We start from the raw sequence: 17801 nt of genomic DNA on the forward strand, positions 1-17801 counted from the left end.
CTTTCCAGCAAAACTACAACTCCCAGCATGGCCGTACAGCCATCGGCTATCCTTAGAAAATCCCTTTCATTTCACCTAACAAGTGATAAAGCTTTAGATAAAGACTACTAGATCACTGTCCATAAGGAGGCACATTTTCACGGCGGATTGTAATCCCTTAATGCCTTAATTTACCAAATGGTTAAAATTTTACTTTTATTCTTCCTTTTAAAAATGGCACAATAACAAAATAACCAAAATAGTGAAATGTGGTTTAAAAACTGGTCACCACCCGCTAAGTACATGCGGAACCACTTGGTCACCTTTGATAGATTTGGTTATGGTATCCATTCCTCTCTCTAGTTACACATAGCTCCTTTGAGGATGCGATCAGATTCGATTTACTTATAATGGTTGGATAAAGCACAAGACATCCACCAGGATATAGAGAGCAATCACGGGATCAAAAAGGTTTGAGAATTGTATCTGGCGTCTTTTTTAGGATGGCTAATACTGCCTATGGCCCCGTTCCCACTGAGCAAAGCTAGCGGAATTCCGCGACGGAATTGTCCGCCGCGGAATGTCGTTAGCCTCCCGCTCATAATGGGAGTCTATGGGAGGCGCACGCTGCTGCTCTGTACGCGCTGAAGAATGAACATGAGCGGGAGGCTAACGGCATTCCGCGGCGGACAATTCCGTTGCGGAATTCCGCTACCTTTGCTCAGTGGGAACGGGGCCTAATGACTAGGAGCAATTTTATGCAATAAGCTCCATTATACCCCAAGGGGCTATTCTGACTGGATACTAAGGTCTCTAACCTCTCCCCAAGTATTTCAGCATGTGGTGATGAGTATTAAAGGGATTATCCAGCGCTATAAAAACATGGCCACTTTCCCCCTACTGTTGTCTCCAGTTTGGGTGGGGTTTTGAAACTCAGTTCCATTGAAGTGAATGGAGCTTAATTGCTAACTGCACCTGAACTGGAGACAACAGTAGGGGGAAAAGTGGCCATGTTTTTGCAGCGCTGGATAACCCCTTTAAAATCGATGCCTAGATTAATCTGATAAAGCCTTGTTACTTTTTTTTTTTTGTAGTAAGAACGATCTTTAACCCCGCTCCAGCCATCGCTGATCTAGACTCCTCCTTTTATACGCACTCTGACATCTTCTGCTGCAATGAGAGCGAGGTAAGGATGTGTCACTATGTGATCTCTTGTAACTAATGTTTCCTCACTCCATGGACATACATCAAAATGCATGGAGCCTTTACTATACCAAAGCCTACGCCATCTCCTGCTGGATTATGGCAGTGGGTCTGACTGCGGACAGCTCCCTACATACAGCACCCAATGTAACGTCAGTCCCTATAGATCCTATATCATCCATGTACCCCTGATCAACAAAAGTCAAAATGATTCGGGATTACAGATCCCGTAACCTCACTGCCATTCTGGCCCTGGTAACTATATCCGTTTATAATTTCCAGGCAGAGATACTAACAGGTGTGCAGGTGAGGAGCCCCTCAGATGCAGGAGCTGCAGGGTCTGTGCTGCTGGCCAGAGGTTGTCATCTCGTCCTGATAACCTTAGGAGGAGAGGGATGTGTAATCGTATCCAAAGAAGTTCCGGAACCCAAGCACATCGCGACATCCAAAGTAACATCGGTGGACACCACGGTAGGATATTATTCAGAAATATGGGGTAGTTGTTGTTGTTGTTATGTAGATAATCTGTCAGCTGCAGTGTCTGGACTGGAAATGACAGGGACACAGTCTGCTACCTATGTGTATAAATTTACAAAAATAGACTAGGAGGTAGCTCTTTATGTGTCTATGTTATATACAGGAAGAGGCCCAATGAGGCAGCACTACCTGTACCTTCATCATTTATAAGGAAAGACAAAGAAACAGAACTCTCTGTACCTACATTATATACAGAGCGACAGGGATAAATATTATCTGCAGCTACATAATTCACAGAAATGTACATCATGTAGAGAGAGACAGGAAGATAGTAATATTTGTGCCTACATCATGTACAGGAAGCAGTATAATCTGTACCCACATCATGTACAGTAAAAGTAAAAGGAGGCAGTACTATCTGTACATAAATAACTTACAAGGAGAGACAGGGACATAGTACTATCTGTGCTTATATCATTATAATGTAGACACAAGGAGAGAGTACTATTTGAGGAGAGGATCAGCAGAAAGACAGTGGGGCACATATATCATTATTTTTGGTTTGGGTGCAACAGATTTGGCAAATTCGTCACACTTTTTCCTATTTACATGTAACTTTGCTAGATCCCTACACCACCCACTGAGCCATTCGGGTTCCGCTCCCTGCCACCATGCTCCTGTCTGCTAATCTGCTCTGTTCCATGCTGGTCCTGGGGCCGCTCCTCCCTGTGTCTTCTGGCTTCATATTCCTCCTTCTGGCCCCTGCTGCAATGATGCCTATGGCCTCTAGGGTGTGCTTGTGACCAACTGCTCTGGATTTATTCAGGCAGCTTGTCTTTACCTGCTACTGCCTTCTGACAATCCAAAGCCACCTGCACCTATTTAAACTAGTTCCACCTGCCCCTCCTTGCCTGAGCATTGTTACATTTCAGCACACCTAGCAATGGTTTTTGCTGTTTCTGCTGAATTCCCAAGAATTCCCTGTGCCTGTTCTTCAGATTACACTTTCTACCTCAACACCATCCGTACCATGTGACCAACTTGGATTGTCTGACCTGCCTCTGAAGCCACCTGCCCTGACCCTTCGCCTGTCTGACTAAAATACCTGTTGTATCCTTGGTACTAGACTCTTCTGCTGACCACATATACTCTGCCTATTCCTCTGTGCCTTGTACAGACTCTGTCTGGTCCTTGAAAACCAGCTGTTGCTCACATCGGGACAACAGGTATAGGGCAGCCTGATGTCCTTCTAGTTGCAGAAGTCCAGCTTCTGCATCCTGGAGCAGTATAAAGGGTGAAGACCTAGTGGGCCCTTGGACTTTGCTCCCTGGTGTGGCCCAAAGCCAAACCACTTGAGCATCACAGCAGGTCCGCACTCGCTGTCCGTTACATTGTACATGTAATTAAAAGGTGAGATCTACTGCATTATATATTTTGTGCCAGCTTCCTAATGTCTAATACTTCTATACTACTAATTACAGATGGGCAATTTGTTAAATAATTTGATTAATTGCCCTCATGGTGCGTTTACACAGAGAGATTTATCTGACAGATTTTGGAAGCCAAAGCCAGGAATGGATTTGAAAAGAGGAAAAATCTGTCTTTGATTTATGACCTGTTCCCTGTTTATAGTCTGTTTCTGGCTTTGGCTTTAAAAATCTGTCAGATAAATCTCTCTGTGTAAACGCACCATTACGATGGCTTAGGATTTGATTTTTTTACAAAATCCCAAATTCAATAAAAAAAAAAAAATAATAATAATAAATGTGCGTGATCCTGTGCAGAGGACATAGTGGCAGGAGCCAATGTCACATAAATGTAGCATCCTGCTCTTTAACCCCTTCTGTGCTGCAGCATGAGTAATTAATCAAGTGCTACAGCACAGAAAGAGTTAACTGCAGGAAAGTAACAAAATGTGCAGGGCTCTGGTGGGAAGGTTATCAGAGCAGAATCTGAAGAGACATAAATATAATGCCTGCTCTTTAACCTTTTCTGTGCTGCAGCATGTAAGTGATACAGAGCTTAATTACTCATGCTACAGCACAGAAAGTGTGGGCAGTCAAGTGCTCGGCGCCCCAGCTCTTAAGAAGCTACTATAGGTAAATATACTGCACTGACAGAGTGAGGAGCCATTGGCCCACCACCCTGCCAGTGACCCTTGTGACCTTTCTGCCTCCAGGCAACCTCTCCCCTTAGCTCCCTGACTGCGCTTGCAGGCCTTGGAAGAGGAGACAGAGACTGCCCAGGAGCCTGGTGACTATGCGTGTTTTTTGTTTATTTATTTATTTTTTATTTATTTTTTTAACAAGGTGTAGGGGAAGACCAACATGGTAAAATTATCTACAAGGGAAGGGGCTTAGTACAAAGGGGATTGCCAACAGAGGGGGAAATTACCTACAAGGGAGGTGTTAAAAGAGGGTTTACCTACAGGGGGTGCTTACTACAGTGAGGATTACCTACTGGAGGGATTGCCTGGGGGATGGCTTACTACAGTGAAGATTACCTACATGAGGGATTGCCTATGGGGGCAGGGCGGTCTGGTAGGCAGAGGAGTTACACAGAGGAGGATTACTGACATGGGAAATACATTTTACCAAGGGGGTCAAAAGGGATTGACAGAGAGGACCCAACCTACAGATGTACTTATATGTATATACTATATAGGGGCACAGAGTGCCCTGACTACTATTTGGAGGCAAATATTATACTTAACTGCTTATATGGGGGCACAGAGAGAGCACTGTTACAGTGTGAAGCGATATAGTTTCTGCCTCAAACACCATTAGGCCATGTTCACACAACATATCTTTTGCATAAATCACGGCTGTTGTAGCAATTTGCAAAAATTAATGCAAAAGATGCGTTGTATTTAAATGAATATACATTTGGAGCATATACACATAGTATACGCTTCGGCCAGGATTCCGACTGGACAATGGAGAGCGCAGCTCCAGCCGCACCCTACAGTACATTGTGTGATATGGTTAATTGGGATGGGGGCGCACACAGATGCGCCCGCATCCCAACTAAATAGAATTGAGGTTTATCCGGCCGATACCGCAGTACTGGCTGGGATAAACTGCAGTCACACCATCCGTTATGTTGACTTAAAAATAGTATCAGAGGCGTCTGAAACAAAAAATCTTTAAAAAAAAAGATTATTATTTATTTTTAATTTTTTTTGGGAACATAGGGGGAGATTTATCAGACATGGTGTAAAGTGAAACTGGCTCAGTTGCCCCTAGCAACCAATCCGATTCCACCTTTCATTCCTCACAGATTCTTTGAAAAATGAAAGGTGGAATCTGATTGGTTGCTAGGGGCAACTGAGCCAGTTTCACTTTATACCACGTTTGATAAATCTCCCCCATAATGCCTAGCCATACTGCTCTTATACTATTAATGTTTCTAAACTATTAATATTTTTAAACTAGAAACAGAGAAGGATATGGAAACTAATGTCCAGGCAGGGTGATGGGGTGTTCCCATGACAACCACGCAGTGGAGTGGTCTGATAGTGGGGCCGTCAGAGGGGTCTCTGCGTCTCCCGCTCCGGTCTCTGAGTCAGTGCGATAATATATGCAGTGCAGCCGTGTGACGTTATAATATGCTATTACTATGACTCCCCCCCTCCTTCTCGTGGGAAGATTTGCTATAAATACTTCACTCCTATATTTTTAGTTCCTGCGTAAATCAGTTTGCTGAAATTAGCGAATCCCACAGGTCACACGAGGCGCCGGCTGCTCAGCAGCATCCACGTCAGCAATCCTGCACCTCTGTCTACCACTTCCCACCATTTACACAATCTCTGTTTCACATCCCACCATTTAGAAGATCTCTGCTTGCTGTCAGTGAATGGAAATACCCTGCTTTTCCTACACAGTTACATACAGACCTAATACTTCTGAGGTTTTGCTTCAGTTGTATCCAGTCTAAACAATATTCTTAATATGTGATCATCTGAACCTTTTCTAGCATACTGGAACTTGTAGTGTCACATGTTGCAGACTACAGGTCGACTGTACAGTGTAATGTTATACCCCTTATAGACCACAAGAATGGACATTGCTATAATATATCTTAGCATACGCCACCAGGGGCGGATTAACTTTACCATAGGCTCCGGACTGTTCACTAAGCCTGGGCCCCCCCACCCGACTGTAACTATGGCAGCACTAGCCTGGCGTTCCTAGTACAGGACAAATAATGTCATGATGTCCTGATTTGTGCAAAATTGCCATTATAAAACTGTGATTTTTTTGCAAATCATGGCGGAAATGTAGCCAGGAGACAGTACACCACTGAAAGTATAAGTCTTTTTGGGTGGTCATGGGCCCCCCAGAAGCTCAGGCCCCGGGCTGCCGCCCGGAGCGCCCCTATTATAATCCACTACTGTACAGGCAGATGAGCTTAAAGATCCAACTTTCCTAGGTTCCTGAAAGGCAAGTCAGTCTAGTTTATATAGCGACACATCCACTACATGGTAACAGAAGTAGTGAAAGTCTTGTGGTTCCTTATAGTTAATAGTCGGCTTAGTGTCACAGAACAAAGCAGAGAAGTTTCGGGACTGGGCACTTCTGCCTTTTTCTTAGTGTTGTGGTTGGCCATTGCTGTGTATGCGGCCCCCGACACGCTGACTAATGGATCATTTCTCCCGGTCAGCAGGATTCAGGCTTGTGGTTCAGCCCGAATTATCACATCCCTTACAGCCGATTGTGCAACGGACATAAAGGAGCTTCTGTGTAACATCCAGAGAAGACGAGGACCAGCAAAATCCTTCTGCCCCCGCACCACAAACTGCGCTCCTTATAACCCATCCTGTACTCTATTATTACTACACAAATGACTAATCTGTTCTCCACCAGTGTCATCATAGACTCAGTGTCCATAGCGCGGCATTATAATACTGTAATACTCACATCTCACTATTATAGTAGTTACTGTATATTATGCACATAGCAGCAGTATTATAGTAGTCATATTCTTATACAACGGAGCAGTATTATAGTAGTTATATTCTTGTATATAGGAGCAGTATTATAGTAGTTATACACTACATGGAGAGAAAGGAGCTGCTGCACATCACACCTATGCCTGATACTAATGCCACTAGGCTACATTTAAAAACCAACGCCAGGATGTTGGTGTATAATTTGATCAAACCATATTGCCTCATGTACCACGTGCCGGTCTCCTGGTTCACATGGGTCCCTACACTACACACTGTGTCGGTCAGTGACCGCTAACCCCGCAAAGCGTGCACAAACAGGGAAGCCATAAGTGTTATGTGCAGCAGTTCCTTTCTCTCCATGTCATGTTTTATTTTTCTCCCTTTTCTGAACAGTTGGCACTCCCTTTCGTAAGACCCACATGACCCAAATTAGCAGGATACACCTGTACTCACATGTCAATACCTACTATCTTTCCCATTCTATCTGCAGCAGTAATGGTGAGTACAAGAGCCTATTCACACTTGTGTTGTTTGACGGCAGCTTTCTCTGCCGGTGGTGCCAACTGGTTTTTGGGGGGGCACTTTGGGTTTGGTCCTGTGACATTGGGGTTGCAGGGCCATTCCATGGCCTCCTTTCCCTGTTTGTGCACGCTTTGCGGGGTTAGCGGTCGCTGACCGACACAGTGTGGAGTTAGTGTAGGGACCCGTGTGAACCAGGAGACCGGCACGTGGTACATGATCTTTCCGGCCACAGTTGTCTGATGTGGGCGCATCAGCGCACGCTCGCTTCATTGTGTGAACTGACAGGTCTTTCTGCAGCCGCAATTCACTGAATTGCGGCCGCAGAAAACTGACATGTCAGTTCTTTGCGGCGCCGCGTGAGATCGCGTCCGGAGCGTATACTATGTTTATACGCTCTGACCGGGATCCCATAGAAGAATAGGCAGTGTTCCACACCGTACAAAGTATGGCCGTTGTTGCTGATGGCAACAACAGCCGTACTTTTACGCTGTGTGAACATAGCCTTATAGTAGTTATATTCTTGTACATAGGAGCAGTATTATAGTAGTTATATTCTTGTATATAGGAGGCAGTATTATAGTAGTCATATTCTTGTATATAGGGGCAGTATTATAGTAGTTATATTCTTGTTTATAGGAACAGTATTATAGTAGTTATATTCTTGTATATAGGGAGCAGTATTATAGTAGTTATATTCTTGTATATAGGAGCAGTATTATAGTAGTTATATTCTTGTTTATAGGAACAGTATTATAGTAGTTATATTCTTGTACATAGGAGGCAGTATTATAGAAGTTATATTCTTGTATATAGGAGCAGTATTATAGTAGTTATATTCTTGTATATAGGAGCAGTATTATAGTAGTTATATTCTTATGCATAGATGGCAGTGTTTTAAAGTAGTTATATTCTTGTGGAACATGGGGTGGGCAGTATTATAGTAGTTATATTCTTGTACATATGAGCAGTATTATAGTAGTTATATTCTTGTATATAGGGGCAGTTTTATAGTAGTTATATTCTTATGTATAGGGGGCAGTATTATAGTAGTCATATTCTTGCGGTACATGGGGGTGGGCAAGTATGAAATCTGTTCTCTGTACTGAGGGCCATGAGCTGTAATAAGAACTATTGTATAAATTATCTGTGCCATGTTAGTCAGACATGATGGCTGCCCCTGTGATGGTTATTAGTAATGATTGTGTATGTGGGGGGTAGAGTGTTAATCTTCCACTGAGGTTATAATTGTGATGTATCCACAGGACGCTCTTACGGGTTGAATTGTCTCAAAATAAAATGAAACTTATTAAGGAAGCAGGACTTGGGTTCCTTACTGTGCAATAAAATGTGATGTCTCTCCAGGAAAGGTGGTTGTCCCAGGACCACCCAGAAGTAATTGCAGCCTCATCCTCACCCGGGCAGCCCCTCGTTGCTGTAGATCCCTCTCTCCGTGCACTTTCTGCTTCCTGATGAAAAGCCTCATTAAAATCTAGTAGGAGGCCTCACAGGACGCAGCCTGTGGTCACAGCAACATGGGCCACACAGCCGAGCTATCATGTAGAAAGGGTTAATTCTTCAGTACATTAATGCATCTGTGTCCTGGATAGTCTCCCCTGATGACACGTCCACTACCGGAGAGAGATGTAGTGACCGATCATATCAGGGTATATCCTGTAATTATAACTTATGGTTACCCACATCCAGCACTGCGCAGTGTGTAGCACTTAAAATGGTTGTACAGGTTTACACAAACATGATTTCTTTCTATCAAAACAGCGCAACAGTTGTCTACAGGCTGCATCTAGTATTGCAACTCTTCGCTTTTTTTTTTTTTTTGCAGTGAATAAAGCTGAGCTTTAAAACTACATACAACTTACGACAAACGTGGCGCCATTTTAGCTCCACAGACTTTTATTTGTAAGAATGTGTTAAGTTAATTCTTTTGCAACCGTAGCGTCTGCAGTGCTTTTTTTCCAATGAAGAAATGCTGATTTATATTGTTTTTTTTCTATTAGTTCTTTAATTATTATTATTATTATTATTCCACCTCATTTTTATCACTGATTTTTATTTTTGATGCTCAAGTTTAAAAAAAACTACTTTTTTTCTCATTCCACAGTCTGTTTGTTTATTTTCAGCAATTTTTTTTTCATTATTTGTATCCTGCTTGTGATATTTTTCAGTATTATTTTTTTATGGTGATTTTTTTTCTTAGGAGGGGGGGGGGGGGGGTTACCAGTGACTCCTAATGACAAAATATCCTTGATGTTCGTAGCAGCCAAATTATTTTCTTGACGATTGTTTCCGGGAACCTGATATCTGTGATTTTACAGCATTTGTGATTATTATTGTAAGAACAGTTTTATCCAGGAAGGACATGTGTAAATCTGCTTCACTCCTGAAGGAAGTAGAAACCTGTCCCTCTACTGCCACCTATAGGTGTGACACTGATACATTTTCTTCCTACTGTTGGAGAGCTAATTTGCATACTTTTTTCCCCAAAAAATCATTGCCTTACACCTGTTGGATCTTCTCAATGAGAACCAGTAACCTCCAGTAATACCAGTAATACCATAACAGCATATCTATTGCATACAGCAAGAAACAACCTTTACACATTTATTTTTAATAATGTAAGTAAATAGGAAACAGAATCCATTTTCATCCTCTATTTTAATCATAAATGAGAAACTTCCGCCCATTCAGCATTCTCCTGGCTCTTATCCATCAGATACGTTACCTCCAGGCCCTGGTGGTTGTGAGGCAGATGATGCTGAGCTGGGCACGGACGCACATTGCAGAATTCCCACCATTTGACTCATCATTTCACAGATTATTTTCTCCCCCCAGGAATGATATGAAGCCAGGGAGGTGCGATGAGTAAGAAGTGAGACAGCGGCCACAAGACAGGGACCTGCCAGGGAAGTTGCTTCTGCCTGCTCTGTATATGTATAGACATGTGCACTACATTCAGTTCCATTCACCCAGCATGCATCTAATCTTATACAGATCATAAAGTGCAGATACAATGCGTGTCCCTTTAAGAGTCAGCATCCTGATAGCAGACCCATGTGTGGCTGGGCATAGGCCTAATAGTGGGGCTATCTGGTTTAGGAAACCCCTCATCTTGAACCTTATCTGTCATACAGAGCAGAGAACAGCTACAAAGAGCATCTCAATCTGGAGGGCCCAGCATGTAATGCCTTATTTAGCCCTCGGAGGCACTGTAGGGGAATTGAATGCCAGCTGCCTGGTTTCTGTAGTGATCTTGGCTGATTACTGGAGGAGATATTAAGCAGAGCGCCTCTTTAATCCACATCATGGATACATTTATGAACGATCAGTTACTTTTTGGTCAGATTAGTCACCCCGTGAGCTGAGCCAGGAGTCCGATAATAACTTACTCATTGTAAACCATTAATGATATCGGCCTGTGGAGGACATGGTGTTGTGCAGGCCCCCAGGGAGATGACAGGCTTTGGTAATAGTTACTCTTCATTTCTATCAAATACTGATGCTGTAGAGCTGCATTCATAATTCTGCCACTTACCTGTTATCTAGCTGCTGGATTTTACATCTCCGCGGTGCTCCTTGCAGGCTCGGTGTCTATACAGCTATATTGTTATGTATTGGGGGAGATGTAGTGTACACCAGGCCATGTACACCTCTGATGTTAGGCAGAAAAAAAAACAATTACATCTCTCACAGTATAGTGCAGCAGAATATGCTCTGTATAGGAATGGAACCTGCAGGGTGAAAGAATGCTGGAGGCCAGATGTATAGAGACCGGTGGGGTACCTGGAATCATGGAAGAACTATAGTGATTATATTGGGTCTGCAGATTTTGTAGTAAATTTGCCAAAATAATCCATAACTGATTATAGAAAAATCAGCAGATAATGTGCGCTGTGTGCTGCAGGTTACAGGAGTCCAGGAAGGAGATGATCAGGGCCGGGCTGAGCAGATGCATTCGACGTCTATGAAATATTCCAGAGATGGACTGGTGGGAAAGAGACAACTGGCCCTAATCTCCTATACACCAGTCTTGGTGTGGAGGTGACACATGGTTCACATAGATCCGGACTCATCACTGCATAGCTATGAATACAAGCCTCCTCCATCCACATCCTGGCATGTGAAGTGTCAGCTCTTGTGTCGAGCTGCTGTACCTGCACATTTGCCCTGCAGATGTGTACATAGCAGAGTGTTTTTGGTTAACTCTAGCCATGACCTTATCCCTCACCCCTATTCCCTGAACCACAAGCCGTGCAGAGTTTTGGGAAAGAATGTGACTGTGGACGAGGGGCTTTGATCTTCCCCTGAGATGGTGAATAGACCTCGTACTGGGGATTATTAAGACTGCTTTGTCATGAGATAGGAATGCAGGGGTTAATGGCCGACCCTGACTCTCAGGGTGACTCAGGATTAGATCACTGGCAGCAATAAGGGAAACATTCGGGTTCCCACAAGGGGCGACCACCTGTGGACTGCCCACCCTAAGTCTTATCAAACCATGTGAAGACCCCACAGAACTGGCTGATAGGCCATGTCTGCCCTTAAAGGGCACTTGGTTATTGGAAAACTACAACTCCCAGCATGTCCAGACACACTTAAGGGAAGAGCTGATGATTTTTAGATTATATGTAGATCAATGATTCCCAACCTATGGTTCTCCAGCTGAAGCAAAGCTATAATTTCTAGCATGCCTTGACAGCCACAGGGCATGATGGGAATTGTAGTTTCACCACAGGTTGGGGACCATGGTTTTAGATAATCCTCCTGGACCTTGATGCAACCGCTGTACCAGCTCTTCCTCTGACTTTGGCACAGACAGGTTCCCTAAGGGCCCAGGTGCAAACAGCCCCCTCTAGTGGTTCTAGCCTGTTCTTATCCGGATCTGCATTGTTCTATTTTATGGTAATAGAGACGCATTTCCCGGTGGGATATAGACGGCACAATGGCTGACGACTTAGAAGACAATGACAATTTTCAGTGCAGATTAGATTAGGAATCAGTGATCACACAGCAGAAAAGCGAGGAACACGCCAACCTCAGCAAGTGATGATGCTGCCAAGAGGAAACCATGCTCAACAACAGAGACCAGGGGGCATGGCACGGCTGGTGGAAAATGTGCGCCTCCAAGGTGGAACCATAGCAGGAGGTCTAGACGGACATTCACTGACAGGCGGGAACAAGCCTCCCAGCTATTTATAAAATATGTGTGCATACTAATGATAGAACTGGACACGGCTCCCAGATCCTGTTATTACCCTCTCACCTGGGTCATTTTCCATCTACGACTCTCAGAGGTCAGAATAACAGGATCACAGGGACGTGAGAGGCGGCCGGCAGGAATCAACCAGGCCAAAATATAGAAGCTAAAATATTTCCGCAAAATGCAATGCCATCCTGCAATATTTAAAGGGACAGTTTATCCATGTGAATGACGCACCTCCTCATCCTACACTAATAAGATGGACAATTTTGTAGGTAATTTACTGAACCATATATGCTGGTTTTCTTTGCAGTTAGGCTTTATGTAAACGTTTCCCTAAAAATATGAGCGTAGCAAGAGGGGGCAGGGCTTCACATGGCGCAGCACATTACCATAATTTATGACAAGTTTGTAATGAATTATAGCAAAAAAATTACTCCAGTTAGATTGTGGAAGCCAAAGAAGCACTAAGTTTATAGAGGTTATCCAGGATTAGAAAAACATGGCTGCTTTCTTCCAAAACAGCTCCACCCTTGTCTTCAGGTTGAGTTACAACTCAGCTTCATTCACTTCTAACAGCAATACCAGCGGTTCAGGGAAGAAAAAGAGCGCTGCACCTCACACCTATGGCTGATACTAGTGCCCCTAGGCTAAATAAAAACACATCAGAATTTTGTGTATGAATTGATCAAGCCATACTGCCCCATGTACCATCGTGCAAGTATCTGATACACATGGGTCCCTACACTAAGTCCACACCGTGCCAGTCAGTGGCTACCAACCCCGCAGGCGTGCACAGTCAGGGAACGGGGGCCATGGGACGGCCCTGCAACCCCCATGCCACAGGACCAGACCCAAAAACACCACACCAGAACCCGGCCTGCACCGCCGGTGGAGAAGGTCGCCCCCAAACAGCAAAGTGATGTTTTTTGGCTAGGGACTCGTGTATCAGAAGACCTGCACGTGGTACATGAGGCAATATGGTTTGGCCAAATTATATACTAACTTCTGATGTTGGTTTTAAATGTAGCTGAATAAGCTTTCATGTCAGCCATGGGTGCAATGTGCAGCCATTTCTGTCTTTTTGGCTAGTGCATATTTAACAGCAATACCAGATACCACCTGAGAACAGGGGTGGTGCTGTTTTAGGGAGAAAGCTGCTGTGTTTTTCTAATCCTGGATAACAGCCGTTGTTTTATAATAACAGCAATTATTTGCCATTAAATGGCGGCCATTCACTAAATTTAAAGTGTGCGAGCATAGCCCTTCTGTTTTCAATCCACTCCTGGTTTTGGTTGCAAAATACTGTGTGGGAACATAGCCTTAAGCTTCCTTTATCCACAAACGGCACCAAACCCTTCCTTGGGTCATGTTTGGTATTACAACTGGGCTGTATTCATTTTAATGATGCTGAGCTGCAATACCACACCCAATCTGATGACAAGAGTGACACTTTTATTGGGATAAAGCAGGTTTATTTAGACTTATAAAACCACAGCTTCTTTCTCCCAGAAACAGCACCACTCTTGTCATCAGGTTAGGTGTGGTATTGCAGCTCTGTTCCATTGAATTTAATGAAGCACAGTTGTAATACCGAACACAACCTGAGGACAAGGGTGGCGCTGTGGATAAGGCCACTTCTACTGGAACGATTCACATCTTTGTTACCCAACACATTTTCCACCCAGACATCAGTAAGTGACGTCACCGATTTATTTTCTGCATAGTGGAAAAAATGTACAGTGTGAACTACAGGGTGTGTTTCCATTATAAACAAGAGGGCCACATATACTCCCATATGAATGTATGTGGTTAAATGTTCCCATTCACTGAAAACCAGCAGAGATTGTAAAAATGGTGAGGAATTGAAATGCACAATATATTAGAAAGTTACAGACGTTTTCATGATTTAACTTTAGTTACTGAGGACATCAGAAAGCTGGGGCCGGGTAGGTACAGTAGGGGCTCAGAATTGGAGTCAGGGAGATGCCATAGATGTTGTTTCTGGTATCCAGGGGCAGGGTTGCCGCTTTTTATCCCTCTTTGTATGGCAGCAGACAGTCCCTCCATTGCCCTGGCAGTGATAACACCTTTTGTCTCTTTCCTCTTAGGGCGCCGGGGACAGCTTTATTGGGGCACTGGCGTTCTTCATAGCGCATTATCCTCAGCTCAACATAGAAGAAATGGTGAAGAGGTCAAACCACATTGCGTCAGTGAGTGTCCAGGCTGCGGGGACACAGACATCCTATCCCTATAGGAAGGACCTTCCTCAGGATATCTTCTCATGAAGGAAGCCATCCCGGGAGAGCCACACCAAGCGCCAGACACTGATGTAAGGAAGCTCATAAAACCCACCATAATGTGGTGCCCTGACACGACCCGAAGAACATACAATAAAAGTGAACAATATGGTCGTCAGTACTGACTGCAAACCTGCCAAGTATCATATCATTGCAGTAAATCCATTGAGAATCCAAGAAAAGCTAGGTGACAACAATAGTGGAACGTAAACTTTTCTTCCCTAGAATATAGAGGGAGTAATAGTGACACCATAAGGCCATACTGAGTATTACACCACATATCAGTATAATAAGTACACAGTGCAGAGACTGCATCATTCACATAAGTCCCATTGGGATCACAATATAAATTCCCTCACAGAGACGCTCAGTTTTTTAGCAGCCCTCCAAGTGAAGATTCTTCATACAGCAGCTCATATCTCAGCTTCTTGGACACATCTGTGTATAACTTAAGATTAAATGATCTGACACCTGGGATTTCTGTCTTTATTTTTTATTGAAGCGTACCCAAAACTGCTCATAGATGGAACCATCGTTATGTAGAGAAGCAGAAGCTTTTCTATCACTGTATCTCTCAATCATATAATATGGAGGTGTTTAAAAAGTCCAGTGCATATAAGATGGCATCTGTCTACCGGGTAAACGTATGCATAGAACCTCAATATAGGCGTTGTTTTCGCCTTCGTTTGGGGGATTTACATCAGGGGTTGCTGGACAGATTACAGCAGTGTTCTGTGCTATTCCATCGTGCAGGACATGGTACAATAATGTATGCAGTACTGTGTATACTTTCATAACAGGGACCATCGTGTATGGCAGATACCACTGAGTAGCATGTGTCATGTCATTATACATTCCAGAGCATGTGACTGAAACATACAATACTCCATTCACATGCATTGCTGGTGGAAAAGTAGCAGATACTGTCAGGATTTAAGAGAAGGGTTCATGCCCAAATCCTGACAGTGTGTGAACATGGCCCAGGCATTAGGCACAAAGCTGTTATAACGTAGAAACCATCCTGTAGCCACAGTCTGACAGTTTTCACAAGCCTAGGTAAATTGCAGCATCACTGTGTCATGCAATGACAGTAATACCATTGCATGACACCTATGACCTCAAGCCTAAAATATACTGAAAGATATATGTAGTCACCCAGAGCCCTACTCTCAAGACGTTTCAAAAGAACGATTTCCTGGAACGTCTGTACAAAAAAAGTAGAAACATTTCCTTTATTGAGGACGAACTGCAGACGAAATACAGAACTTTCACTGATGGATTTTCAGCGAGTATCTTTCAGTTTCTACAAGATCATGATCCACGCTCAGTACAGCAGCCCTGGGTCCCCAGTCACAGGATATCGCCGCCTGTCCTCAGCAATGTTCCAGTAGCACCTCCTCACACATCCTCCACCTGAGTGTGCCCCTCCCCCTCCATGAGTCCCTTCACTCATCCATTTACAGTGCAGTCACTAGATGCTGCGGATTTTCCTCTTTTCATGGAACAGGACATGTTGTTTTACTGTAAGAAAGAAATAAAGAGTGTAAGGATTATGCAGTGATGCTATTAGGCCAAGACCTGACTCCGGATGTTACCCCTGTCCTTAGAGGCAGAACATGAGGTCATGGCCGTCTGGCTGATAAAATCGCTGGCTTGCTGTTACCAACAACCAGAATCTTATTGATGAAGACCACAGTCAGTTCCTGCTGTAGTTTTATGAAAGTACTAGATCCCTTAGAAATGTATGTTCACACTTAACATATACACGGTGGATAACCTGGTAATGTGTAACCAACAACAAGTCTAAGGGCCCTATTCCACCAGACGATTATCGTTCAGATTATCGTTAAATCGTTCGAATCTAAACGATAATCGTTCGGTTGAAATGCAGAAATGATTAACGACCGAACGAGAAATCGTTGATCGCTTTATAAGACCTGGACCTATTTTTATCGTTGCTCGTTCGCAAATCGTTCGCATTGAATAAGACATCGTTTGGTCGTTCGCAATAGATACGAACGCAATAGCGAATAAATACGGAAGAAGAAACGATCGCAATTACGATCATAAGTAACGATTATCATTCCATGGAAATGAGTGAACGTTTTCAGGTCTTTCGCAATAGCGGTCGTTTGAGATCGTTAATCGTTAACGATTATGCTAACGATAATCGTCCGGTGGAATAGGGCCCTAAGGGCCCTATTCCACCAGACGATTATCGTTTGCATAATCGTTAACGATCTCAAACGACCGCTATTGCGAAAGACTTGAAAACGTTCACTCATTTCCATGGAACGATAATCGTTACTTATGATCGTAATTGCAATTGTTTTTCTTCGCTATTGCGTTCGTATCTATTGCAAATGACCAAACGATGTCTTAGTCAATGCGACCTATTTGCGAACGAGCAACGATAAAAATAGGTCCAGGCCTTATAAAGCGATCAACGATTTCTCGTTCGGTCGTTAATCGTTAACTGCATTTCAACCAAACGATTATCGTGTAGATTCGAACGATTTAACAATAATAGGAACAATAATCGTCCGGTGGAATAGGGCCCTAAAGACTTCGTTATATAATTGTATGCACTGTCCAGTGACTGAAATTTCTTTGTGTGTAATCTAAAGTATATGTTATGTGCGAATATACCCCAAAGAAGGAAATCCCCCCCCCAAATAAATAAAAATAGGAAATAAACTCACCAATAGGGTCATATTTCCTCAGGACGAGCTTGTCTTTTAGTTTATTCCTTCGAGTGTTAAAGCTATAACCAGTTCCAGCTGCACTGATCATCTGTACCAAGAGCACCCTGCCCGAAAACACAGGAGAGGAGATGATAAAGCACAAATCAGTCGCTGTATAGATAGATTACTGATCCCGAGTTACATCCTGTATTATATTCCAGAGCTGCACTCACAGTTCTGCTGGTGGGGTCACTGTGTACATACATTACATATCCTGTACTGCTCCTGATTTACATCCCGTATTATACTCCAGAGCTGCACTCACTATTATGCTAGTGGGGTCACTATGTACAGATTTTACATTACATATCCGGTACTGATCTGGAGTTGCATCCTGTATTATACTCCAGAGCTGCACTCACTATTCTGCTGGTGGAGTCACTGTGTATGTAGATTACATTACTGATCCT

General features: G+C 43.5%; 1 protein-coding gene across 3 annotated transcripts in view; it reads left to right on the forward strand.

Annotated features, from left to right (window-relative positions):
• The window catches only part of RBKS (ribokinase), a 53971-nt gene extending 38849 nt beyond the window's left edge, over positions 1-15122 (forward strand). For all 3 annotated transcript variants that reach the window (XM_069955278.1, XM_069955276.1, XM_069955277.1), the window contains exons 7-9: positions 1074-1165; positions 1465-1653; positions 14459-15122. In XM_069955278.1, the coding sequence (XP_069811379.1) occupies positions 1074-1165; positions 1465-1653; positions 14459-14635 (458 nt within the window). In that variant the 3' untranslated portion in view covers positions 14636-15122. The remainder of the gene's footprint in view (positions 1-1073; positions 1166-1464; positions 1654-14458) is intronic.
• Positions 15123-17801: the final 2679 nt, after the last annotated feature.

This window comes from Dendropsophus ebraccatus, chromosome 15, assembly GCF_027789765.1.
Source record: "Dendropsophus ebraccatus isolate aDenEbr1 chromosome 15, aDenEbr1.pat, whole genome shotgun sequence".
In the NCBI taxonomy this organism is placed as follows: Eukaryota; Metazoa; Chordata; class Amphibia; order Anura; family Hylidae; genus Dendropsophus; species Dendropsophus ebraccatus.